The 27,046-nt window shown below is 35.9% G+C and overlaps 1 protein-coding gene and 2 long non-coding RNA genes across 15 annotated transcripts in view; 2 read left to right on the forward strand and 1 right to left on the reverse strand.

The window, feature by feature from the left end:
- Dscam2 (Down syndrome cell adhesion molecule 2) overlaps positions 1 to 27,046 on the forward strand; it is a 431,544-nt gene that overhangs the window by 351,206 nt on the left and 53,292 nt on the right. For 9 of the 13 annotated variants that reach the window (XM_069036617.1, XM_069036619.1, XM_069036623.1 and 6 more), the window contains one exon: positions 10,721 to 11,017. In XM_069036617.1, the coding sequence (XP_068892718.1) occupies positions 10,721 to 11,017 (297 nt within the window). Of the gene's footprint in view, positions 1 to 10,720; positions 11,018 to 27,046 lie in introns of those variants that run through there. The other 4 variants (XR_011156457.1, XR_011156456.1, XR_011156462.1 and 1 more) reach the window with 4 other exon arrangements.
- Positions 21,720 to 22,787, forward strand: LOC138122389 (uncharacterized). The gene is made up of 2 exons (XR_011156479.1): positions 21,720 to 22,177; positions 22,261 to 22,787. It is a non-coding gene; the product is annotated as an uncharacterized lncRNA (long non-coding RNA).
- LOC138122383 (uncharacterized) lies at positions 23,518 to 25,428 on the reverse strand. The gene is made up of 3 exons (XR_011156472.1): positions 24,499 to 25,428; positions 24,305 to 24,446; positions 23,518 to 24,245 (listed from the first exon to the last, which is right to left on the reverse strand). It is a non-coding gene; the product is annotated as an uncharacterized lncRNA (long non-coding RNA).

Genomic DNA, 27,046 nt, shown 5'->3' on the forward strand with positions numbered 1-27,046 from the left:
ATTCAAAAAGGTTTGAGTCGTTAAGTCACCAACTAGTTCTAAATGAACGGCTTTAGTTGAAAAACAGACAAAGACGCAAATATATGCCTTCACAGTACGCTTACTGCGACCACGACATTCCTTGATGTAAATAGGCCCGGCATAATCTACGCCACTGATTGAAAATGGTCTGGTTGGTTCGACACGGGATTTGGGCAAATTACCCATAATAGGATACATAACGCTTGGTTTGACTTTAAAACATTGCAAACACTGGTGCAAAATCTTGCGTACCACACTGCGTGGAGAAATTATCCAAAAATTTTGACGTAACGCGGCTAAAGTTCCCTGAACACCAGCGTGCAGTTGCTCAATGTGCACGTGTTTGACTAATGCCTTAATCAAATGGTGATCGTTTGGTAGCACGATGGGATGTTTGACATCGTAAGTTAAGGATGAGTTTTGCAACCTACCTCCCGCGCGAATTAAATTATCATTCTTGTCGAGAAAAATATTTAAGCACAGTAAACGTGATTTCTTGTTAATCGATTTGTTTTGTTTAAGACAAGCTAATTCATCGTTGAATGCAATTTCTTGAATTAAACGCATAATGGCCTTCATGGAATCTTTTAATTCTTCACATGTTAAAGAACTAGAGATTTGCCTTTGGTTTGGCTTCCTACAATTGTTGATGAACCGTAATACCCATGACATTACGCGTTCAGTTTTTTTGTAATTTGAAAATTTTGTAAGAAGCGGTAGTTGTCTTTCGCGAGAATGAATATTGGTCAGAGTGGCAGTTCGCCGTTCTGGAATTTCAATATCCGAAAGATTTATGTTAGATATGGGCCAAGTGTCGTTGTTTTCTGACAGCCAATCAGGACCGTTCCACCACAGTTTATTAGTTTTGAGTTGACCAGGTAAAGCACCTCGGCTTAGTACATCCGCAGGGTTACTTTCGCTTTTGACATGATACCAATCTTTCGCATCCGTTAGCGTTTGAATTTCGGAAACTCGATTTCCTACAAATGTTTGTAAGTTTGAAGATGTAGAGTTTATCCATGCCAGAACGACTGTGGAATCTGTCCAGAGAAATTGCTGATCAATTTTGACATTTATCGTTCGTAAAACTGTATTAAATAATCGCGACAACGTTAAGGCGGCACACAGCTCTAAGCGTGGTAACGTAATAGCTCGAAGAGGAGCCACACGAGATTTAGCGCAAATTAAATGAACTTGATGATTGCCACTATGATCGGTTGTTCTTAGATAGACAGCAGCGCCATATGCGATTTGTGATGCGTCACCAAAACCATGTAGTTGCACCTGTACGGGATTTGATTTTATTATGTTTCTGGGAATTTCGATTTCGTTTAAGTGAGCGAGTTCTTGCAAGATCTTAACCCATGCACAATAAATACTTTCAGGTAATAGATCGTCCCATCCAATTTTCAAACTCCAGCATTGTTGAAGGATTATTTTTGCTTTTACTACTACTGGCGCCACAAGACCCAATGGATCGAATACCTGGGCAGTTTTAGACAGGATTTCGCGTTTTGTTAGTCGTTTCGGAGTGTCGCACTGTTTTACCTGATACCGTAACGAATCGTGATTAGGATTCCAAAAAAGCCCTAACGTTTTAGTGTAAGCATCCTTATCGAAACTGACGTTGAGATTAGGCTCGTGACTATCTGGAATTAATGCCGGATGATTGGCGGCCCATTTACGTAATAAGAAACCACCATGAGCTAAAATTTGAATTATTTGATCTCGTAAAGCGATTAGGTTTTCATGTGAGTCTCCTCCCGTCAGAAGATCGTCTACGTAAAAATCCTGTTGAATTGCTTTAGCGGCTTCCGGGTACTGATTTACGTTTTGAAGAGCTAGTTCTTTAAGACATCTTGTTGCTATAAAACTGGCCGGTTTTGTACCGTAGGTTAGAGTGGTTAATCTATACGTTTTTAGCGGATCTTCGGTGTTCTCGCGCCAAACAATTCGTTGATAGTCACTGTGATCGGGATGTATTTCTATCATGCGGTACATTTTGGCTATGTCCCCGTTTACGACGTATTTAAAAGTTCTGAATCTCAACAAAATTGCAAAAAGCTCTGGCTGGATTGTAGGTCCCGCCATGAGATTGTCATTTAGACTTAATGCATCAGCTGAGCGAAATGACGCGTTAAAAACAACTCTTAACTTGGTCGATGTAGAATCCTTGAGTACCGCGTGATGAGGCAAATATGTACAGTTCGGTTTATTTAATTCGCAACCCGGAACTTCCTCCATGTGACCCAAAGAGATGTAATCCCGCATGAATTGCACATAATCTGATTTTAGTGTAGGCCTTTTGTTTAGGTTTCGTTCCAGATTGTTAAAAAACTTTACAGCACTATCGCGGTTTGACTTGAGAATTGGAGGATCATTCTTTAATGGCAGTTTAACAAGAAACTTTCCGTTTGTTTGTCTGCACGTATTTTGAATAAAATGTTGCTCGCACATAATCTCTTCATTTGAAAAGCATTTTTGTTCGGAAGGGTTGCTGCATTGTTCTAGTTCGAAGAATTTTTGCACCTGGTTCTCTAAAATGTCGAGCAGGTGCTTGAGCTATTGTTATTGTTCATACTTACTGACCCACCCGCAATGAAACCTAAATGGGTATTTTGCAGCATTAGTTTGTTATGGTTCTTCAGTGTTATTTCTTTGCGGTCTTGACATAAAAGGTTCCAAAACAAATCAGCCCCGATAAGTAAGTCTACTGGTGCAGTTTCTAAGAATTTCGGATCGGCTAGCTGTAATTCCTTTGGAATATTTATTGCAGACATGTTTATGGTCACCAGGGGAAGATTTTCGGTTATTTTTTCCAGAATAAAACAACTTAAGTTCGCCGAAAATTTATTGTACTGAGACTTGATGTTTACCTGGACGGCCTGTTTGATGTTCGTCGAAATTTGACCAATTCCGCCAACGGTTATATTTACGGCTTTCTGCTGTAGACGTAATTTTTTGGAAAATGATGACGTAATATAACTGTTCATGGACCCTGCATCCAGGAGAGCTCTACATTTATGTGACTTATTATTACGATCTTCTATGAGAACGATCGCGGTTGATAACAAGATAATTGATGATTGGGACCTCATAGAATGAGCGTTTAAACTTTCTACCTGTGCTGGTGTTTCATTGGTTTGCGTGATTTGTCTTTCTTTGTGAAGCAGCGTATTGTGGCTTTGATTGCATTTACGGCATTTGAATTTGGACTGACAGTTGTTAACAAAATGATTGGTTCTTAGACAATTAAGACATAACTTCAGGTTCCGAGCTTGAGCGTTTCTTTCCTCTACATTTAATTTTGTAAATTCATTGCATTGGAAGATTGTATGATCGTCATTTTTACAAAATGTACAATGTAGTTTGTTTGTGGCAACATAAGACGTAGTGCTTCGTTTTTGTGACATATTGTTTTTTGCATTATTGTGATTCGGATTGACGTTCGATTTGGGGTGCAACAGATTTAAGGATTCCAACAACTGACATTTCCTTTCTAAAAATTCGATCGTTTGACCGTAAGTTGGAACCTCGTCGGTTAATGTAGCCTGCCATTCTCTTGCAAGATTGTCGTCTAATTTGTCCACAATTATTACGACTAGAAGAGCGTGCCAAGTATCAATCGGTACTTCTAGCTGTCTTAACGCGGCAACATTTGAATTCAGCGTATCTAAAAAACACCTAAGTGACGAATGCGAGGCTTTAATTACTTGGGGTGCCTTTGTGATGGCTATTATGTGATCGTGAACGATCAGCCGTTTGTTGCAGAACTGTTTCTTTAAGATATCCCACGCTATATTATAATTTTCTGATGACACCGTTAATGACTCGACTGCTCGCAAGGCTTCACCAGATAAACATGATCGCAAATATTGGAAACGTTGACAGTTGTTTAGCATGTTGTTTTCGTCTTCAATAATGGATTTAAATGAATTTTGAAATGACAACCATTCCTTATAGCAACCAGTGAAAGATTTTAAATTTAAAGTTGGCAGATTCAATTTGATTGATTGATCACGATTAGAGCAATGTGAATTAGCGCTGGAACAACTACCGTTAGGATTCGCTGTGGCCGCAGTGTGCCGTGGAGGCGTCGTTTGTCTAATTTTTGTTTGAATTGATGATAATACATCGAGATACTTTAAATCAATTTCGTCACGGTCCTGAGTCTGTGTCTCAATCGCCTCTGATGAAAGATCGAGTGATTCAATTTCAGTCTGTACCTCGTCATATTCTTTGAATATTTGTTCGATGAATGTTTTTCTAGTTTCTAGTGGAGACACATCATTATCATTTGATTGAAAATTAGACACAAAGTTCTGAATACGCGTAATTCTAGCTTTTAATGAGGTTCTTTTCCTTTTTAGAGCCTCTAATTTGGCAATTGATTCATCTAATAAGGATGTCTCGGCCATAATGATTGATTTGATTTACGTGATCGAGATGAAAATTTGCGAAATTAAGAACAATAGAAAAGGTCGTACGTAGGAATGTAGTTTGGAAGGGAAATCGAATGGATTGAGAGCCACTAACCTTTGTTGATGTCTTGAGTGATGATCGCTTCGCTGCTACCCAATTCGGTGACTATTCGTGTTGCCCTTTTGCCCTTGCTGAAGGTGACGAAATCGTTGCTGCCCTCTGGGTGTCGAAACTGCTTCTTGAATTGTTGTTGTATTACACTTGTTATTACACTAGACGACCGTCGTGTGATATGGATTTAATCATCCGGCTCGAAGGACCAAAATTATGAACGATTAATCACTGTTGGGTGGTGATATTAGCCGTTCAAATGATATAGTCGTCTTTGTATAACTACTTAAAAACTTTATTGTATGACAAAATGTTGATGTACAAGTACCAAGGATAGTGGTAGACTCTTGTATTTACCGCTATATCCCGACTTAAAATAAGGGTGGGTGATTTCACCCCTCTCACAAAGAAAGTAGGCAGGACTACCTGCTACAGTACCTGTTTCTAACAATAATGTTCAAAATTACATTATTTTGTACAAAAGTCAAAATGTGGAGGCGAGACGCCGGTAATTATGTTGATAAGCACTGCACCATTACTTGATAGTATTATCCGTAATAGTGTATGTACTCCGGCAAAATTGCCGTGCCGCCGGGTGGAGGTGGGATACGAAAAAAAACTCTTATTTCTTTATTTAGTAATCTTATTTGTTAAATACATTATTTAAAATCAACAATCTCTTTACATTTTTTGGTCACTGATCAAGTGATCACAAAATGTGTTTCAATTTTTTTTTACTTGTGGATATTTTAACGTCTCTTTCTTTTGCTCGTCGATAAGATGGTGAAAGTACGACGTGGTACCAGTTTTATATGAACAGAGAGATTCCTACTTTACGGTACCGATACAATGAAAATTTGCCGCTTTCGTAATTTATGGTGTTTTGAGTTTACAACTTTACCCAACATTTAAAATGGATGCCCTATAGCCTGGCGTTTAATACACTCCGCACAACTGTGTTCCAGCACACCCCCAAAAAAATTAAAGATTACACATTTTTATCTCAGAATAGAGTAAAAACCTTCTGATAAAACGACCTTTATTGTTTTTGCAAACAAATACTAATGACCTGTTGCTATAGAGCCGAAAATGAGATGATGCGATAATTTTTGTGTGAAGTGAATTTAAAACTTGTATTTCACACTTGCGTACCACTGTTTAAGACTGTATTTGAATAATACGTTTGTATAACTATATATTTTTCTAAATTTTCCGCAGTAAAGGAAAATCGCTTGGAAGTCAAAATATCTTTAAATTTAGAAAAGGATCTTTCCACATCGCAACTTGTTACTGGAGCAAACATAAAATAACGAACAAGGTCGAAATATTTTAACAACGTTACATCGTCCGTAAAAGATCGCAAGTTATTTGTTTTACAATTGTAAAATCCGGATTTCTAGCTATCACGGCATCAATTTTTTGTTTAAATCTATCGTATGATCAAAAAGTCTTTGGATCGCGGTAGCCATTAAATGTAAAAACCATCTACAGAATTATTTACTTCTACTGACCGTAGTTTTTATGTGTACTTCAAAGTAGTGCTAATCTCTCACGGAACTCGTTTAAACATAAACGAAGCGAATAAATCCAATCACCATTTTCACCACGATTTCCAATACTGTAGTATGATTTAATAATAAAAATTGTATGTTCTCTTTGAAACATTTTGAATTCTAACCTGCTAACTTGAAAGTTGCAAATAAATGTCAAAAATCATTAAAATAAATAATTTCCTAGATAGTCTGTTAATTCCACGGCTACTCTGATTCAAAGACTTTTTGATCATACTATACCGGGTATCAACCACCAAACCTGGCCCTAGGCACATTAGACATATTAAAATAATATATGAGTTGCTATGAAACATATTATTGTTTCGTCAAATTTGCGCAATAATTGAGCATAATACTGCTCTGTGTTCTCTCTTCCCTTTTCCAAATTTCAAAAGTATTTCTACTTTCTACGTTACCTACATCAAAAGTTTCCTGATGGCATTGTTTGTACGGATGATAATTATAGCTGTCAATATGAAATTACACAATATGTAATATATTTCATAGCAACTCATATATTATTTTAATATGTGTAATGTGCCTATGGCCAGGTTTGGTGGTTGATACCCGGTATTTATTTTATAAAGGCCAGGTTATATTTTTAAGTAGTACTAATAAAGCTTCAAACTTGTCGATTGCTTTAAATTTTGAGTTTCCAAAAATTTAATGCCTTCCGGCATTGTGCAAAATTGTTGTGAATAATATTTAATTGAGTGTAAATCTTTATTAATTAACAGAGACTTACACTCTTTAACACTGACAATATCATCTTTTAACATGTTAATAAATAATTTTAATAAGTCAAAATGCTTTGAAAAAAAAATGCAGCTTCTAGCCACGTGCCCCACCGTGTAACTATTGGTTGTGGAGGCAATGGAGTATTCGGACACATTTCCCTATACAACGATATTCCACTGGGTGATTTTAACAACATTTTTTTAAACAAACTTATCAAAGAATTTATGTCGGGAAAACTATCACGAATAAGTTCACAAATTCGATGCAGTTCATGTGCAAAACAAGTCAGATGCAGCATATTAGGAAAATAATTCTTTAATAGTTTTCTTGTTTTCAGCATTACACTAGCTGCATCTGAAACGAACAATAAAACTTTAGAAACGTCACATTCATAATTATGTTGCAAAGTTTTTATTATTTTTTCGCAAAGTTTTTCGGCATTTACGGTATTATGGAACGTAATAGAAATTAAAAATTGCTATGAAGGTTGTTGTGAGAATAATGTGCCAACAACATTTACCCTGAATATCAGTAGTTTTATCGACAGTGAATCAAACGTTTATATTTGTCTTTAATTTGCGATTTTATTGTCATCATTACTTTTTCATATTGCTTTGGAATATAATACTTTCTGATGGTGGACTCATCCGGAATATTTTGTTTGGTATATTTTGCTAAAAACTTACGCAGCGATGGATTATTTCGATTTTTTAAGGGAATATTTGCGGAAATAAATGATTCGCATAAATCTTCGTAAAAACTGTGATTTGAAGTCCCTGTTAAATTTTGGATATGGTTGTTAGCTGTCAAGTGTCGTTTCAAACACTGCTTGTTCCTAAAATTAATTTACATTACAGTTACAACTCATACAGTGCCTTTTTTTTTAACGCTGGCCATAGGGATTTACATGCTAAAAAGTTTAGGGTCTGTTAATGTGCTTTTTAGTACGAATTTTTAAGTGAAATGTGGTAGGATATTAGATTAATATTTTATAAACCAATTTCAGTTCGGCCCATCGTACAAAACAAAATAATCACGGAATTAGAGCAAAAATAGGTTTATTAAATTTACCACGTGGCTTGCCAAATAGGCTGACGTAATGTAACCTCAACAAACGTCAAACAGTAATCATTTGCAATGGACACCTTTTCAAATAAAGAAGTGATTGAATGGGATAGACTTTGAAAACTATGCAGTTTTATTTCATAAAACATAGGAAATCATCAAAATAAATAAAATTCTACTTCAACAATATTAATAGTATATTATGTTATGAGGAGCAAAAATGAAGTTTTATGTGCTGCGGCTGGTAGATTGGCTGCCGAACGCAGTGAAGCAGACAAACCAGCCAAAGCACATAAAACCATTTTTGCTCCGAATAAGATATACTATTTTTTCTTCAAACCTTCATAACAAATTATTTAAGACATGTTAAGAGACCAGGTAGGAATTTCAAATGATTTAGCTAGTTTACTTTACTGCCGCTCATCAGCGGAGATAATAACTTCACGGACGCCCTCAGCGGAGATAATAACTTTATCTGCCGCTCTCAGCGGAGATAATAACTTTATCTGCCGCTCGTCAGCTCGTTAGATGCCATGACAATGAAGTGACACTTTAGCATTATCAATGCAGCAGGATAATGTCATAATTTACGGACGTTTGAAGAAAAACTATTTTAATTATTTTTGAATTTTCGTTTCATAAATTGTTCTAACTGTCTTCCATAGGCTGCAAGACACTAACCAAGACGATCATAAAAATTTTGTCGAACATTTTGTAACTGTCTAACGATTATAAAACCTTGTGGGCAAAAAATAATGTAATAAATTAAAAATACTTTTTTTTAATTAATTCCGTAATTATTTTATTCAGTAGTATAAGATAAACTTAAATTGATTTAGAAAATACTTATCTAATATTCTGCCAAATTTTACTTAAAAATTCCTACTAAAAAGCTTATTAACACGATCCAAACTTTTTGTCATGTAAATCCCCATGGCCAGCGTTAAAAAAAAGGCACTGTATAGGTGAAACATTCAAAATCTCCAATAAATGGATCCATATTTGTAAATGAAATTATAAAAAACACATATGCGGTTTGCAATCAATTAATTGATCAATGTAGGATTTGCGGAACTGAAGGGGAAACAATTATTGAACACATCATTTCTTCTTGCACCGTTTTGGCTCCAAGCGAATATAAGAAACGTCATGATATATTCGCTAAAATTATACACATGAATTTAGCTGTTAAATTCAATTTATTAAAGAATACACAACCATATTATAGTTATACACCAGAAAGTTGTTTGGAACAGTTTCAACTGACATTCATATTAGCATAACAGACCAGACATTATTATTTTAAATAAACGATAAGCGACAAAAGCAAGCATATCTTTTAGATATAGCTGTTCCAAATTCACATAATATAACACAGACATATAACACAAACATTAATAAATATTTGCTATGAGAAATCTTTGGTGTTTAAAAAAAATTTCGATTTTACCACTTATAATTTCAGCAACGGGAATAGTACCGCAATTTCTTTTTAAAAATTTAAAAATTTTGGATTTAGGTAACACATTGGTAGTTGAAATTCAAAAAGGTACTCGTATATTATTATACTCATGTCATATCGTGAGGAAGTTCCTTAACATTGACACAGAACATAATAAAACACAACAAAGTCAAAATGTGGAGGCGAGACGCCGAAAATTATGTTGATTAGCACTGCAGTATTACTTGATAGTAGTATCCGTAATAGTGTATGTACTCCGGCAAAATTGCCGTGCCGCCGGGTGGTGGAGGGTTAAGAAAAATGAACAAAAAGAATGAACTTAAACAACTTGTCTAATTTAACAAATGCTGATTAAAATATAAAATGAAAATGGCAAGGAATAATTATTCCAACAATATAACAACAACAAATTATAATTCCGACAGAATTGCAATAAAATAAACAATATTCTAGAAACGAAAACTAAGGGATGATAAATGTAAGGGTACTTAATAAATGCGTCGCAGGTGCACGTATTGTCACAGCGAAGACCAAGACAATAATGAGTTCGGATTGTGAATTCAGAATATTCAGATAGAACACAATTAGCGGGCGAACGCATGCCTCGATTCGACGTCTATGAGTGCGAGATGCGATTCCCGCATTTTCTCCGCGCTCTAGATTAATAGCCGACCGTATGGTTCTCTCCATAGTTCTATAAATATTTTTTTTCATTACTAGTCTTAGAAGACGTCATTATTGAGTCTCGAACTGAACCCAGAAGTAGAATTTCTCTCCTACTAGTTAATAATGACAGCCGTCACCTAGGAACGAGAGATTTTCTTTGATTTTATTGGTTAACGTAGACAGACGATTTTCAATTTTCATAGCAACCGTTGAAAAATGAGAACTCGGATCGTCGCAACGAACAAACAAATTTAATTATTATTAGAAAGGGTTTTAACATATCTAGTAGTGAAAAAAATAATATGTACACCACGCTAGAGAAGACAATTTTAACCCTCGCTTCTTTAATATAAACTACCTCGGTTTAAAAAAAATGTCTTCTCTACCTTGGTGTATAATTACTAATCATTGTGATTTTTTTTTGCATTACCGGCGAATCGGCGATTTCAATTTTTTCTAGAGGATAAGTTATCCGTTGACTGCCATAACTCCCTATGTCTATTACCACAACAATTGTTGCACTGTAACTGCCTTGCAATTAAAACTTTAATAAACTAAAATTCCATACCTAAATGTATTAATCGTAATCTGCAGCTAAATATGTATGTCAAAAATAAAGTGTAATGACAACGTTAACCTTTTAGCATGTTATCGTCATATCTAATAATAATTTTTGTTACAGTACCTGGAAGTCCAGCTGACATCAAAGTCGTAGTAAATTCATTACAATCTCTTAAACTCTCCTGGCTACCTCCCTTAGAACCAAATGGTATCATAACAAAATATAATTTATATAAAAGAAGCATGAATGGAAGACAAGAAGTAGATCACGCAAAACAAACCATTTCCAGTCAGCACACAAGTTATGAAATTAAGACAATACAAGCTCATATTGAATATCAATTTTGGGTGACCGCTTCAACCAGAATAGGAGAAGGACAGAGTTCAAGAGTAGTATCACAAGTGGCGAGTTCTCGAGGTAGGTATATTATTAGATACTAGCTGATCCGGTGAACTTCGTATCACCTACAATCGCTGTTCGTTAGTCTCGTTAAAACTCAAAAACGGCTTCACCGATTTGAATATTTTTTTTTTGTAACATTTTGATTAGCCATAATCAATCCTAATCAACCTTCCAACTTCAATTCATTGAGATCAATAGTACTGGCTATATCTTATACGGTTGTTTACAATTCCAATGAATTTGATGTCTTTTATGTACATGAAATATAAATACAATTGGTACCACTGTGATCTAAACGCATTTCTGATTTCCGGTTGTCAGCTTTGACAGAGTTGACAGGCGAATTTGGCGTTTACGTGGTATCATTCTTTCCAAATTAGAAGAAGAGTGGTCGATGCGAAGGGTAACCCAATATTATAACATCGCGAAGAGCTGACTCGACCGACGTTGTCTTGTCCAAATTTCAATACCTAAATTTGTTTGTGATCGTTTTGTCAATTTGTGAAAAGCTATTGGAAATGTGTAAACAAAGTAAAAATGAGGAATTTTACATGTGAGATGAATTCTATCGGCAGTATTCTACACTGCTGAAATGTTGGAAATGTGTGATGTGCCTGGAATGTGATCGAGTTGGAACCATGCGGTTTTGTTCCAGAATTTAAGTCACAATTTAATTAAGTCAGAATTTCATGTCCAAACTAATTACATATTTATTTTCTTCCATTAAATTTGAAATCACAATGAATCTCAAGCAGTTTTCTTGGGTGATTCAAAATGATTATGAATAAGTATTGCAACTATGTACGAACATTTATGTGGCAACTGTGTGAATGGGATAGAGTTGACATTACACATTGATTTGACAATTTTCAAAATTGCGCGACTATGAACTGTCAAAAAAATGTCAACTCTATCCCACCCACACAGTTGCCACATAAATTTTTGTACATACTTGCCAGATTTATCCACAATTATTTTGAAACACCCAATATTTACATTTCGATTGCAAGATCGATGTTCAAGCAAACAATCCGATTGGTTTGATTCCCAATTTCACAATCAGCTGTCACATGACATTTGTGCATGTAGGCAAATAAATTGGAATAGAAATAAAACAACTACTACATTTGTCGGACAGATCGCGTAACAACACAAAAGTAAAAAAAATATGTAATTTTATTTTAATTTACTGGATTGCGTTTTTCAGATTTTCCTTCAAATCTTCCAGGTTTTTTTTCAATTGAAAAAAAAAGCATCAAGCAAATATTTAGCTCCTATTGTCAGTTATGATCGAGAGTGCATTCAAAAATTATAATTTTTCAAATTTGTCCGATTTTTCCGACTTTCTTTGTAATTGTCCCGAATTTTTTTTTCCGAAAACTTATCCAAAACCCTAACAAACACAACCAAAAAAGAATTACGCATAGCCATCGTTTGAATCCTGAGTTATGGTCTTAAGTTCATACAAAAAAGCACTTTCAGTTTTCCCCGAATTATTTTAATTTAGTTTTTCCAGATTTTTCTCCAAATCTTCCAGATTTTTTTTTCTATTAAAAACTTTCAATTGAGTTATTTCCATCCCGGGGCATATCGAACAAAAAAGAAAGAATTAATCAAATATGTCGTTCCTATCGTCAGTTATGATCGAGAATGCATACAAAAATTATAATTTTTGCAGTTTGCCCGAATTTTTCGACTTTCCTTTGTAATTGTCCCGATTTTTTTTTTCTGAAAAGTTTTTCACGACTATAACGAACAAAACAAAAAAAAATAATAATGCATATCCATCACAAAAAAGCACTTTCAGTTTTTCCCCTATTTTCCAATTTTCCGGGCAACTTTTCCAGTTTTTCTTTACATAAAAACCTCATACGGATTATTACGAACATTAAAAAAAAAATTTGCCAAATCGTTCCAGCCGTTCCCACAGAAAAAAGCACTTTCAGTTTTTCCCGAAATTTCAAATTTTCCGGGCAACCGGAATAATTTGAAATTGTCACGTATATTGATATTAATACTTTATTTACATTTGAAGTGTCAAAAAGTGACGACCAAAGTATTTTGGCCGCGATAGTAATCTGTATCATTAATCGTCGATATAGAAATGGTCAATAGTTTTTGTTTCGTTGCTATGTATATTTATTATAAACTATACCGGGTGTCCCAGAACTGCCGCATGATATTTTAATAACGTATTCCGGAGTGAAAATTAAGACTAAATTTGAAAGAATAAATGTCGAGGGCCGTAGGGTATTTAAATGGTAAACTATTGAAATTAACCAATCGTGTGAAGCTTTTTTCAACCTGTTTTAAGGTATTGTAACCTACCTGAAAGGATGGTCCACTGCCTCGGCATCAGTCGTAGAGCTATTTTTGTATTGGGGGGTTCCTTTTCGACAAAAATAGGGCGCCACGGATTTGGTTGAAAAAAAGGTTTAAAAATTTGACTCTGGGTCCAAATCCGAAAACCTCAGAGGAAAATTCCGGCAACTCAATGATACAAGCGCATTGAAAAAAACGTGTATTGATAAAAAATATAAAAAATGAACATGAAAAAAGTATTTGGATTGATAATTGGAGTTGTAAAAATAAAACTGAATTAATTTAGCAAGCCGCTACCATTTAAATGTAAAAATTAAATTCAATTCGGTTTTTGACCCGGGAATTTGTCCTATATTGGAGCACGTGGCCACGTGTCGTACAGGGCGTTGATTTACTTGAAAAATATTTGACTGATACGAGCGAACAATCACGCGTAGTAGGTAGCCCTTCACAATTTTTATCGCAAGTTGTTTTATTAAAATTCAGCGCACTAGCGCGTCAACTAGGTAGCAGATTAACGGAACAAAGCGTCCGTTCCTGATGGCAAATTTCCGCTAAGAATGAAAAGCTCTGACCGTAGTTGCTGCGGTGCTGGTCGCTGCCGGAAGCTGGACTCCGGGACTCCGGTGAGGGTGGCTTTTGGCGGGGATGGATGCGCCTGCGCGGAGCATTGTGAGTAGCTCGCCTCAAGGATCCGGCGGTAGCTCCTGTGGGAGCACGGACTTGCCTCTGGAGAGTCCGGGACACGAAGGCGTTATTTTGCGGTAGATCGAAGATAATATGCGAGAATGACGAGATAAGAAAAAAAAGCCTGGGGAAGACAATAGAAAATTACCCAGCTGAAGAAAAAAAGACGGAAGGTCGACGATAAGAAGATTGGAGGTCTCACCTGAGCTTTTACTCTGGCCTTTCGGGAAATTGTTCTGCGAGATGTCCAGTCGTGGATTTCTCGACTGCGACTGCGAGATTGTAGCAGCTTCTTCCCTTTTGCGGCACTTGACGGTAATTTCACGGTACGTTCACCACGTAAACAAGCTTGGTGTACACGCAAAACGGGAAGAGAGCTAAAATCTCTTATCTCTCCCTTTTATTAACTCGGTGTTTTTGTTAATTCGACGTGGAATTGAGTGGGCCAATGGTGTACTGCCGTATGCTGCGGTCGCAGGAAAAGTGGGGTGTTGGATTTTTATGAGAGAAGACAGTTGACAGACCAAAATAAACAAAGAAGTGAGGTTTAGTTAAATGAAATTGATGAAAAATGGAGAAATCAGCAAACCTTTGCTCGCTGAGTCACACGTAGAGGACAATGGGCATTAAAATTGAACTAGTTTCGCCCACGGACTAGTTCGCGGCACGAAGGAACGAAGGCACTCAAATTGAGGCTCACGGTGCCCGAGCGTGGGCCCCCAGGGTAAAGTTGAAAGGAACCAGGTGGCTAAACTACCCTGCTAGTAAAGCTGTTTCCGTAGGTGACTGTAAAATTTTGTTCTGACTTTCGGAAGACTCCTACTTCCCCTAAATCACAAAGGGTGGCGATATTCTTCAGCCCTTCACCACAGGGCGATGAAGATGAGGGACTTTAAGAAAAAAATGCGGAAATGAAAGAGGTTGATGGTGTGATTATATCAAGTATCCATCGAATTACCGGAAATGAGTATTTTAAACAATTGTTTCTGAGGCAGAGTCAAAACTGTTTTTCAGCACGTAGCGCAAAGGAACCCTCAACACAAAAATCACGACTTTGGGATTTTTTGTCAAAAATGGGGCGCTTTAGCCCGTTGCAGTATAAAAGGTGTTTTTTTAAATTTGGCGTCGAAGTAGGCGTTGGAGAGTCGATTGAGATCGCACCACTCGTGTAAAGTGTAAGATTTAAACAGCTGATCCGTGATCCGTAACCTGTATGGTGCGTTCACAATCGACAGTTCAACGCCTATTTCGACGCCAAATTTAAAAAAAACACCCGTTATATGCAGTATATTAAGTAATCCGACTAGTTGCTAGGAAACAACTTACATTTACATTTTTCAAAATTCTTATAAATTTAGCTGGTCCACTGTACTTGACAGAAATGAAGTGTCAATGTGACATTATTTTTATAATAGCTGCGTTGAGGCACGTCACCCTAAGATGAAAGCGTAAATGTTGAGCTGACAAACGTTAATACACTCGTTGAAACTAGGGAAAAATATTGATGTTCATGTTTGATTGGAATAATACCATAACATAAGCTGGTTTTTAAGCAGGGTAAAATAGAAAAGCAATATTGTTTTGATTTTTTAGAATTAAAAAAAAGTTTAATAAGCAATCAAAAACCATAACAGTTAACAATTCGTAGATACTCTTATAATAATTGCTCAAAATGACCTCCACCAATTTGAATACCAAGGCGTGCTCGTCTTATTAAGCTTGCTTGGGCGTCTTGAATCATTTGAGGTGTAATTGTTGCCAAAGCTTCATGCAATCTATCATCCAGTTGTTCTAAAGAGTTCACCGGTTCACGATAAACATAGTTTTTCATGTAACCCCACAAAAAATAGTCTAAAGGTGTGAGGACAGGCGACCTAGCCGGCCAATTTATTGACCCGCCACGTCCTATCCAAGAATCAGGATATCTTCTATCAAGGACTTGTTAAGCTTGAGTTATATAATGCACTGGAACACCATCGTGTTGAAACCAGGGATGTGCCAAGAATTGCAATGGCACATCGTCTAGAAGATCAGGCAATTCATCATTAAGAAAATTGTCATAGACTTCACCATTTAATCTTGGAGGAAATTCAAACGGACCAACCTAAAACTCTACAGTCGATATTTTATCTGATAATCGTTTGTTTATCAACACCTGCCAATGAATCTCCTAAAATCCCAGCCCACAGATTGATGCTAAACCAATGTTGAAATGCATTAACATGAAACGCATGTGGATTTTCGTCTGCCCATACATGATAATTATGAATGTTAAATGTTCCGTTTCTTGAGAAAAAACATTCATCCGTAAATAAAATACTTTTTACAAAGTTGGGATTTGCTTCATGTTGTTGCAGTAAGCATTCACAGAACTGCACTCTGAGAGGAAGATCTTCAGGCAAGAGATTCTGTACACGCGTATAATGATAAGCGTGTTGTCGATTATCCTTTAGAATCCGCTGTGTTGTGCTTTTTGAAATGTCAAACATACTAGCGACGCTTCTAATACTTAACGTTCCGTCTTCCTCAAAAGTCTGAAAAACAGCCTCTTCATTTTTTGGAGTGCGAGCCTCTCGTGTAACACCACCAACTCCTTTAGTTTGAGGTACTAAATTCTCCGTATTCCTAGCGCGATTCACCAAACGCAAAAATACATTTGCAGGAAAACGTGCAGCGTAAGCTTCTACGGCTGCGTAAGCATTTTCACCACATGCTCCATATACTATGAGCATATCATAGTACTCTGCAGCGGTAAACATTTTCAAAACTGTTCATTTTTTGATTTTATGAAAAAATATTACTGTCAAAATGACGTTAAGAAATGTCACAATGTAATTTATTATTCGATTACAGCGGACCAAATAATTCAAAGAATTTTATCGTATTATGAAAATCCATGGAAATGAAACAAAGTAATGAGCTTACCTAATAAAGAAATTAACAAAGGTCTTATGATTGGTCAGCGAAAATCGCTTACAGTATAGATACTATAGACCCTCGACATTTTTTCTTTCAATTTTAGTCTTGATTTTCACTCCAGAATACGCTATTAAAATATCATGCGGCAGTTCTGGGACAGCCAGTATATAGTATAATTCAGAATAAGTGGCATCGCGGTAGGTGTTGATTCTCTAAAGCGAGCTTTATGTTATGTCAAAAAATTTTGCAGACATGTGAAACCGTCATTACTTTATTCTGAGGTTATGCGTTACATAATTTTGACATGGTTTTCGCCCACAGCAGAGATACAGCTGGTTGCAAAAAAATCGGGAAATGTCAAATCCAAATGACAACGTTTCTTCCATTTTTTTGATAGTGTGAAAATGGTTTCTTAAAAATAGGTTAGGATCATTTGAAGTTACGTCAGTTTATAAATAAATAGGTTAGATTTCATTTTGGTAACAGATTCAGAAGAAAACTTTAAAGAACTTAAATTCACCAAGCAGACCTTGTAGGAATAAAAGCAGAATAACAGCAATAGAAATAACGAAGAACAGTACCTAGTACCAACGAAGGTACTATAAATACAATTATTTTTATTCATTTAAAGAACACAACAACTTAATACTTAATTGCAGCCCCGTTCTTCTCTATCACGGAATTTAATCGTCTAGGCATGGACGAAATTAAGTGCTGACAAAATTCTGGCGTCAAATTGTGCCATTCTACATTTATGGCATTTATAAGGTCCTGCCTGTTTTGGGGACGAATATTTCTTCGCCGCATATGCCCCATATATTTTCTATTGGGTTGATATCTGGGCTTCTAGAAGGCCACGGCAAGACATTAATATCGTTATCTCTGAACCAGTTTTGTGCTATTGCTGACGTATGTATTGGACAATTGTCCTGTTGAAATGTAAAATTGTCCGGAAAGGCTTGGGCAACAAATGGTAGCATAACTTGTTCAAGAATGTTGACATAAACGTTTGCATTCAGTCTTTGCTCCACAACACACAACACTCCTGGACCTCGGACACTGATACAACCCCAAACATTAACAGAAAAACGGTTAGGATTAACCTGCTGCGTATAGCTTTGTTCGAAACGTGTATTTCTTGGTCTATACAGGGTGTCCCAGAACTGGCTCCCCAGAGAAAAAAGGGAGCCTTAGGGCGAATATATTAACGTGTGTTTTGAAGAAAAAAAGTCCTATCTCAAATGATAACCGAGAAAAGACATTCTGAAGTTGACCAATCAGAGTTGAGCACCATTAAGGTGGAATAATCGCAATTTTGCGTTGTCTAGGTTTCCTTTTTATCCGTAAACCTCTATAATTCTGTCCATTAGATTTGGTCCACTGCATTTATTAGAATGATTGTTTACGTCAGTTTGACATTTGTTATACAATTTCGCTGCGATATTTAATTCAAGTGTATCATTTAACATGTATTCTTCCTCTGAGTACGTAGATATGATTCTTACTTTTGCACAATGTGGGAACAATGCACGTGAAGCAGTAAAGTTGTACCGTGAAGAATTTCCGCAAAGACAAAGTCATTCGGATCATAAAACAATCCTGAAATTAATCGCTCGGAGTCGAGAAACGGGTCAGATGCAGCCAGTTCGAAGAGAAGTTGGGGGTGCTCCAAGAAATGTAAGGACTGTCGAACACGAGGAAGCCGTATTGAATGTCTTTGAGGAAGACGGCACCCGGAGTATTCGAACAGTTTCTCGTGAAATGGGTTTATCCAAGAGTTCGGTGCAGAGAGTTCTAGCTGATAATAGGAGGCATCCGTACCACTATACACGAGTACAACATCTTCTGCCAGAGGATTATCCAATTAGGCTCCACACTTCTTGTCACGGATACGGTTTTCTGATGAGTCGCTATTTTGCCGGTAAGGTTCTTCCAATTATCACAACCTTCATATCTGGGCAGAGGAAAATTCAAGAGAATTATTTCCCATTTGTTAAAATCCCAAATCTCCCGCTCTAGATTGGACCGTTTGAATTCCCCGCAAGATTAACGGGGGCAAGATATGCTCAGTTCATTGGCACGGAGCTACCTGATCTACTTGAAATTGTACCTCTTGCTTATCGCATAAATGACTGGTTCCAACATGATGGTGCTCCACCACATTTTAGAAGAAACGTTCAGGAAATTTTGGATAACCAATATCCACAGCGCTGGATCGGTCGAGGAGGATCGCATCATTGGCCTGCCAGGTCTGCAGATCTGAATCTGAATCATTTGAAATCTATCATTTATCGTCGGCCCATAAATTCAGAGGCTGATCTGAGTTCGAATTCAGGAGGCTTTTGTTTCAGTTACTAAAGAAATTATAACTAACGCTACTACAAGAAGTTTGTTACGTAGAGCACAATTGTGCATACAAATGAATTGTGGTCATTTCGAACATCTGCTTTAACATTATTACCTATTTAAATAAATGGTTCTTTTTAGAATCGCCATTTTTATTGTTTTATTTCGAAGTTATCTTTAGAACTGTCAAGTCTTGATGTTGATGACAGATAAACGTCAACGAATTTTTATATCGGAAAACGTCAAAATTCCAGTTGCCCAAACATTTTATTGATTTGAGCGATATCAGAGATTTTTTGTTGTTGTTTAGCAACCGATCGGATTTTTTAGTAATACCTGAGGACGAGCTTCCGGGATTGGTGAAATTAAAAACTTTATAACTCGGTAATTTGAGCTAGCAGAAAATTTATTTTAGTCAATTTAGAGTCTCTTTTGTTGTCGGCACATGCCTGTTTTCTCTGGGGAGCCAGTTCTGGGACATTCTGTATACTTGTACTCTGCCGTCTTTATGTAATTTAAACGTTTTTTCATCAGAGAATACTACTGCATTCCAGAAATTTTCTTCTTGTAGGAACTCAAAAGCAAATCCTACTCTTTGCTCTTTATGAAGATTCGTCAGAAATGGCTTCTTAACTGCCCAATAGTTGCCCAATTCAGATGAACGAATTCGACGACATGCAGTGCTTCGAGAAGCTGGAAAATTAGTTTGATGGATTGCTTCTACAGCATTTGACATAGGCCTTTCTCTTAAAAAGTTTAATAATTCCTCATCTTGCTGTTCATTTGAGGCTTTAGGGCGACCTGAACCTGCTTTTCGTCTTACACTTCTCTCAATTTCCCATTTATTTTTAATTCTATAAATACTGCTTTTTCCCACACCAAATTCTGCCGCTAAATTGGTAATTGGTCTACCGTTTTCTAGGTGAGAAACTACCCTAGCTTTATCTATGTCGCTTAAGTGAGGCATTTCAAAAGTCAATCTGAATTTTATGACAATGATGTAAAAATAATTTTATGACATTTTTGATAGGTGTTGTCAACTCAATTAATTGTCAAGTTGAACCAAATTTACATTTTGGAAAATTTTCATTTCCCGATTTTTTTGAAACCAGCTGTACCCCCAGAAAAATAATACACTTTTCATAAATGAAAGAAGGAAATTCCAAATATTATAACAAGAAAATAAACACAAAACGATTCCATTGATATTATCAAGGCCAAATTAAAAACGAAGGTTACCAACAGCATTGAAACTAGGGTATTATTAGCAAGGGTCTTGCTGCCAACGTAAATTTGAATTTCCAACGCCTATCGCGATGCCACTTATTCTGAATTATAATATACCATTCACGATGTTTTGGCATAAGCGGAGGCTATGATTTCACAAAACCGCATGGTTCCAACTCGATCACATTCCAGGTACATCAACATTTCCAGCATTTCAGCAGTGTAGAATTCATCTCCCATGTAAAATTCCTCATTTTTACTTTGTTTACAAATTTACAATAGCTTTTCACAAATTCACAAAACGATGACAAACAAATTTAGGTATTGAAATTTGGACAAGACAACGTCTGTCGGGTCAGCTAGTCAATAATAAATAAAGTGGTGTTGCTCAAAGTGTAAATAAATGTAGAGCTACTATTGGGTGATTCAAAATGATTGTGGCCAAGTATGGCAACTATGTACGAAAATTTATGAGGCAACTGTGTGGGTAGGGTAGAATTGACATTTCCTTGACAGTTGATAGTCGCGCAATTTTATAAGTTATGAAATCAATGTGTAATGGCCACAATCATTTTGAATCACTCAATATATGCAAAAGAACTGTATAATGAGAACATCGTCTTAATTGTTGTTAAACAGCCAAAATACGAGACAATATTATGGTGTTCTAAAATATCAGCGACATTTTATGTTGTCAAACTTACCTAACCTAAAAAATATGACGCTCAAATTTCAAAAGGGCAAAAATTAGAGCAGGCGCTGACCAAACATTTCAGTTGGCAATTCGTGAGATTTCAATTAATAGATGTCAGTCTTAAAAGTTAGGTTCAAGGTTGGTAGAACTGACTAATTTGTATAATAGGTTGCCTCGTTTCCATTTAAAGCAATAGTCTGAATTTTTTCCCCCCGCAAAAGTTACTCGTGACGTCACAGTGTACTAAACTTTTACTACAGAGTCTGTCGATCATGCATTAGGTGTTCCTTCGCTAGAATAAATCCCAAAAAGCCACCCAATAAACTCCACGGAGCTTATAAACCTTAGGTTCTATTCGAACACCCAAAATTTCTGGGTTGATTTTACGTCACGAGTTACTTTCCCCCCCCCCCCGCAATTTTCAACGAGGCAACCTATTATACAAATTAGTCAGTTCTACCAACCTTGGTTAGGTTAGTGATTTTGATTTTCATAAAGATTTTTGTGTGACCTGTCGGCATGGCCAACTGTATCAAAACGCTAGGCGCTTATTATGGCCGTCCCACTTGGTTTGAAAAAGTGTTCCCGTCGAGTAGGCCCTGGAGCGTACGTACAGTGGCGCCCCCTAAATTAACATTAGGAACTGATTTGAAAACGAAATTCGTCACAATGACAGTATTGACAGTAGCTGCGTTCGTTTATATCATTTTTATGCTAATTTACGTCAAAATCGTTCGGTTATTATAAAATGAGCAAATTGATGTAAATCTAAATCGTTCGGATATTAGACGTCAGAGTCATTAGAGGAAGCTCGATTTGCTAGGGGTTTTTGGACCGAGGATGTTGAGATTTTGGCGCCTGTCACAATAGTAGGGTTATTATCTGGTTATGTTTATGTGGTATATGGAACAAGAGAGAAAAACAAGGGCATTTGCACAAGGTTTGAGTGGTGGGAAACGATGTAGGAGGACGCCCTAAAGGTATCTGGCCAGAAAAAACGCGAAAATTCGACCGGGAGCTAAAGTGAACAATTATCTACCCTATTTTCGTTCGTTTATTTCAGATTGATCTCCAATCAGCTGTTCAAGTCTATTAAATTTGTGCTTGCATCTCCGAGGTAGTATCCGAACGCACCTAGTACCTAATCAAAACTTAGAAATAGTGGAAAAAAAGGTCAATATGATTTTTAACGTTCCGCTGCAAATTTTTTTAAATTAAGCTACATTTGATGCATGATTGTCAGTAACAAGCTAAAGAACAATGAAACCATAATCTGTGAAAATTGTGCCGTTGTTAATGTTGAATGGAAAAAGTACCCTGCAGCAATTGTGTATCTAGTTGATAACCCGTGGATAACATAGCAGAGCATTTTGTTGGCTGTGCGAGGTCTTTCACCAATGGTTTTAGATTTGGTATTATCCAAACCATATACAGTATATTATATCGTTTATAACGATGTGGAAGGGACCGGTGAAATTCGGTCGTTATAACCGTAGGTCGCTATTTCCAAACACCATTTTAATACTGAAAAATCTTTTTATTTTCATAGAAAAGTGTACATTTAAAGGTAAATAAACGTGTCGATACATTTTTAAAGCTTTTATTACAAATTTAGGATCTCATCCTGTTGAATTTTTTTCATAGATGACAATCTTTTGGATGTGCTCACTTATTCTAATGCTGACACGAGTCACATTATCCAACAACACAATGTATTCTGAAAAATACTAAATTCGAATTAAAACAATTTGAGGTTATGTCTGATATTTTGAAGCAATTGAAGTTTCTTTTTTTTATGGTTTTTAAGCTATTGACACAACACCTTACCTATTATATGTTTCTTATTTTACACTTTTACTATTTTTATTATTTTGTTACTGCATGCAATTAACACTTGCAGTTAATTTATAAATATTTAACATGGACATAACCAAGAATAGGACATAACCAATTACAGAAAAAAGAGACGTTTCTGTCATCCGTTGTCTTTTAATTCAAATAATCGTCACTTGAAGTCTCTACTGCACGTACGATTTTTTTAAATGTCAAGAACAATATTTCTTATGGAGAAATCATCGAGTGGGACGGCCATAATAAGCGCTTAGCGTTTTGATACAGTTGGCCATGCTGTCGGTTGTAAAAGAATTTCCTCAGCTAGTGCAATGAAACAATGAGATTTAAAACTCCCGCACCTGTATTTAACGTCAACGGTGAGCACGGAGCACGCGCACGTCGCTTGTTTGTTTATAAATCGATCCATGGCCAACTTCATCTAGCTTCCGCTGCGCTCCATACGGCCGTCCCAATAAGGGTCTAAAGGTCTAAAGCACAGACAATTAAACTATAGTAAGACTGTCAAGTGGGATTACATTTTCGGGGACGCGCTCAAGTGGCGCTGCCCGAGCGTTAGGCCAAACTAATGTATAACAAGTTGCATATCTGACTTTCTGTATACCCAGTTGCCTATTTTTTTTTCAATTTGATTTAAATTGACACTTATTTAAAAAAAATAGAAACGACTAAATAAGTTTTAAACATTTTAATACAAATTCTAACATATACAACAAATTAGTAGTTCATTAAACAAGTTTGTGTGTAAATTGGGATTTTTTGGGCATGAGTGGGCTAGTTTAAGGCGAGTGAAACTGAATTGAAGGGTAGATCTAGTTCAATAATTTGATTTTGCGTTAACTTCTAAAATTTCTGGAGATAATTTTAAAATCGTGCAAAAGATTTTTTAATTTTGAAATTGTTTTTCGCTGATATCGGTCCATATAATAAATGTTTCTACCTTTTGAAGTACGACTACTAACTTTCTTGCATTCAAGTACTTGCAACACACTAGAAGATTTTGTTGGGTGTCTATTTTGGGCCTTGGGCATAACAGGAAGGATTAGATTCTCTACAGTGGGATTTTCAGTAATCGTAAAATTTTCAATTTGTTCAGCTGGTCTAACATTGTTTATTGAAATTTGTTTGTCTTCACGAAGAAAAATCGACGGCAGGGCGTATTTATGGAGTTTTGTTTTTTGAGTAAAGAAATTGTTGCTAAAATATTTCTCGCAAATAAAGGCATTGTCTGTTTTGAAGGGTGGTGCAACATTTACCTAAAGCTTCTATCCATCGTTTCCTTTGTTCTTCTAATTTTGGATATTTAAAATGTTTATTTTTTATCGCCGATCTTGTTGTTTACAAAGCATTTATGTTTAATTTTTTCCATATCCAAATAAATAAAATAAAAATTGCGATCTGAAAAACCATACTTATTTCGTACTTTTTCAAAAAGAAAAAGATAACTTACCAAATAAAAAGATAACGAAAAATTATCTCAAGATACTGGTTTGGAGTAATTTATTTTGTAGAACAATTTATAAAATTTATTGACTAAACCTTGACAGAAATTAGAAAATTCAAAATTACTGATGACATTATTAATTAATATTCAAATCAACCTTCTTTTTAAACGGAAATTCCCGATCGGATTAACGAGTAAATTCGGTAATTTAGTTTGGCCTAACGCTAGAGCAGCGCTAGTGTTGTCAGTGTCTCCCATGTTTTATACGGGTTTTGAAAGTCTTAATTCTGTTGATGGTCTGTGGTCTAAAGTTGATTCTGCTAACCTAAAAAAATCGTTTGGTAACTAGCCCCATCTGTTGCAACATTTTTAACATAAATCTTTATGGGTTGATGGGGAAACCGTGTTTTTTTGTCAGTTTGGCGGAAAAATGTGAACCGGACTTGATACTACCCTTTCGACCGTTAGAGAAAATTCGAAATTTAAGTAAACCAATTATTATTTTTAATCGCAGTAACACCAAATATGCAGCTTCTGTTGCTTTCATAGCAGGGTATATTGTAAAAAAATGAAATGAAATATTTCACTGCGACAGTTGTCTCTCTCCTATATTGCCTTTTTCAACCCCTGGTCCTCTTTTACGTTCAATTAATCTTCAAAATCGTGGCGGTTTGACTTATCCAAATTATCAGTTTGTAAGTTTTTTTTAAAGAATTGGCAGATATTGCCACCACAGAAATTTTATCATATTTGGCCCAAATATTTGCAAACAACTCGTAACAATTTTACTTCCACATTTAATTCGTAATTCCCTCTTTATCTGTAACACACATAAAGACAAAATTTGTAAAGTTATTATAGAATTATTGATGAAACCACTTTTAAATAATAGTTGTTCACAAAAAACTGATTCCATAAAAAGAAAATCAATTGCTAATAAACCGATAAGTGGAAAGGTTTTAAAATTATAACACTACGTATCTACCAAACAGGTACCTACGTACCTACCTACCTATCCACCCATTTAGGTATGTTCTTTAGTTATCACTCCTTTATGCTGTTTAAAATTACGTTACTTTCGAGTTTTGTTCCTTTTCCATTGTTTTATGTAAATAATGTATTAAATATAGTTATATATTTTCCAGTTTTACAAGACTATTACATATTTTCGTTTGGTTTTCATATCTTTTTGAAACTTCATGACACTTGAAAAGATACGTCAATCATTGTTATTAACATTTTTCTCCGCTAGTTGGGGCTAGTTACCAAACGATTTTTTGAGGTTAGCAGAATCAATTTCAACAATGAAAATTGGCATATTGGGACGGCCGTATGGAGCGCAGCGGAAGCTAGATGAAGTTGGCCATGATCGATCCTACCAGTGCTGGTTTTACCACTAGGCATCATAGGCAATTGCCTAGGGGCGCCAGGAGAAAAGGGGCGCCCGGCCGATCGTGCTTTTAAAACAAATTATAAATCATATAAATAATTTGCTATGGAAATCGACAACAACGCGTCAGCAAGAGAAAAGTCCCAGATGGGTTGGATATCATAAAATAAATTAGGGTAGATTTATGACCGACAATAGGCTTGCCCGGTATCGATTGACCCGCCGCCAAGCGGCGGAGCGCGGCGTTTTTCAGTTTGTAAACAAACAGTTTCGTATTTGACGACGTGTAAAATCGACTTTTTCAAAGTAAGAAATTCAAATTATTTAGAAAAAAAACCAGAGATGCTCAATCGGGGAGGTGTTTGCTGTGTTCGGGGTTTCAAAAATACCGAAAAAAAGAATCGGTAACTGAAATTTTAATAATGTATTTGGCATGCGTACTTGCCAACAACAAAGAACCTCTTATTCGTGAGAATTAAAAAACAACAATTAATTGTTACTTTTTATACAATAAATAAACAACAGACGCATAACGCAGTTAATTTCGATTGGATTAATAATTTACATGATTAGTGTAGTACTTACGTTAAATTTACTGGACAAAGTACATAAAGTAAAACCATTGAATGTTAGGAATTATTGTCATCCAAAACATTTTTATTTCGTTGCACCTTAATATGCACTTGATCTTTAGGAAAATAGACAAAAAGTCGCAATTTTGTGCATGAAATTGCTCTTTGGCAATGAGAATGTTCCAGATACTATTAAAATCGCGCTAATTCCTCTTTAAATATGTTTCGTTCCGAATCGAAATTCTGTCGTTGAACTTGCTGATTTGTATTTAAAATGTAGCAACAATTTCCGAATCGAAAATTTTACCTTTAGACAATTTTTTTTCCGTAAACAGCTCGTATCAATCGACTGAAAGCCGCAAGTTATTATTATTTGAATGATTTAGGGCCGGTTGCACCAACGTAAGTTAAATTTAACTATAGATTAAAATATTCGAAAACATTGTTATAACAATAGGTAACTAAAGTAACGAAACATTTTAACCTACAGTTAACTTTAACTGGCGTTGGTGCAACCGGCCCTTATTGTACACTTGAATGCGAAAATTTAAAAAATTCCTCTGTTTTTATGAGTGATATTACATATCAAGAC

The sequence above is a fragment of the Tenebrio molitor genome, chromosome 1, assembly GCF_963966145.1.
Source record: "Tenebrio molitor chromosome 1, icTenMoli1.1, whole genome shotgun sequence".
In the NCBI taxonomy this organism is placed as follows: domain Eukaryota; kingdom Metazoa; phylum Arthropoda; class Insecta; order Coleoptera; family Tenebrionidae; genus Tenebrio; species Tenebrio molitor.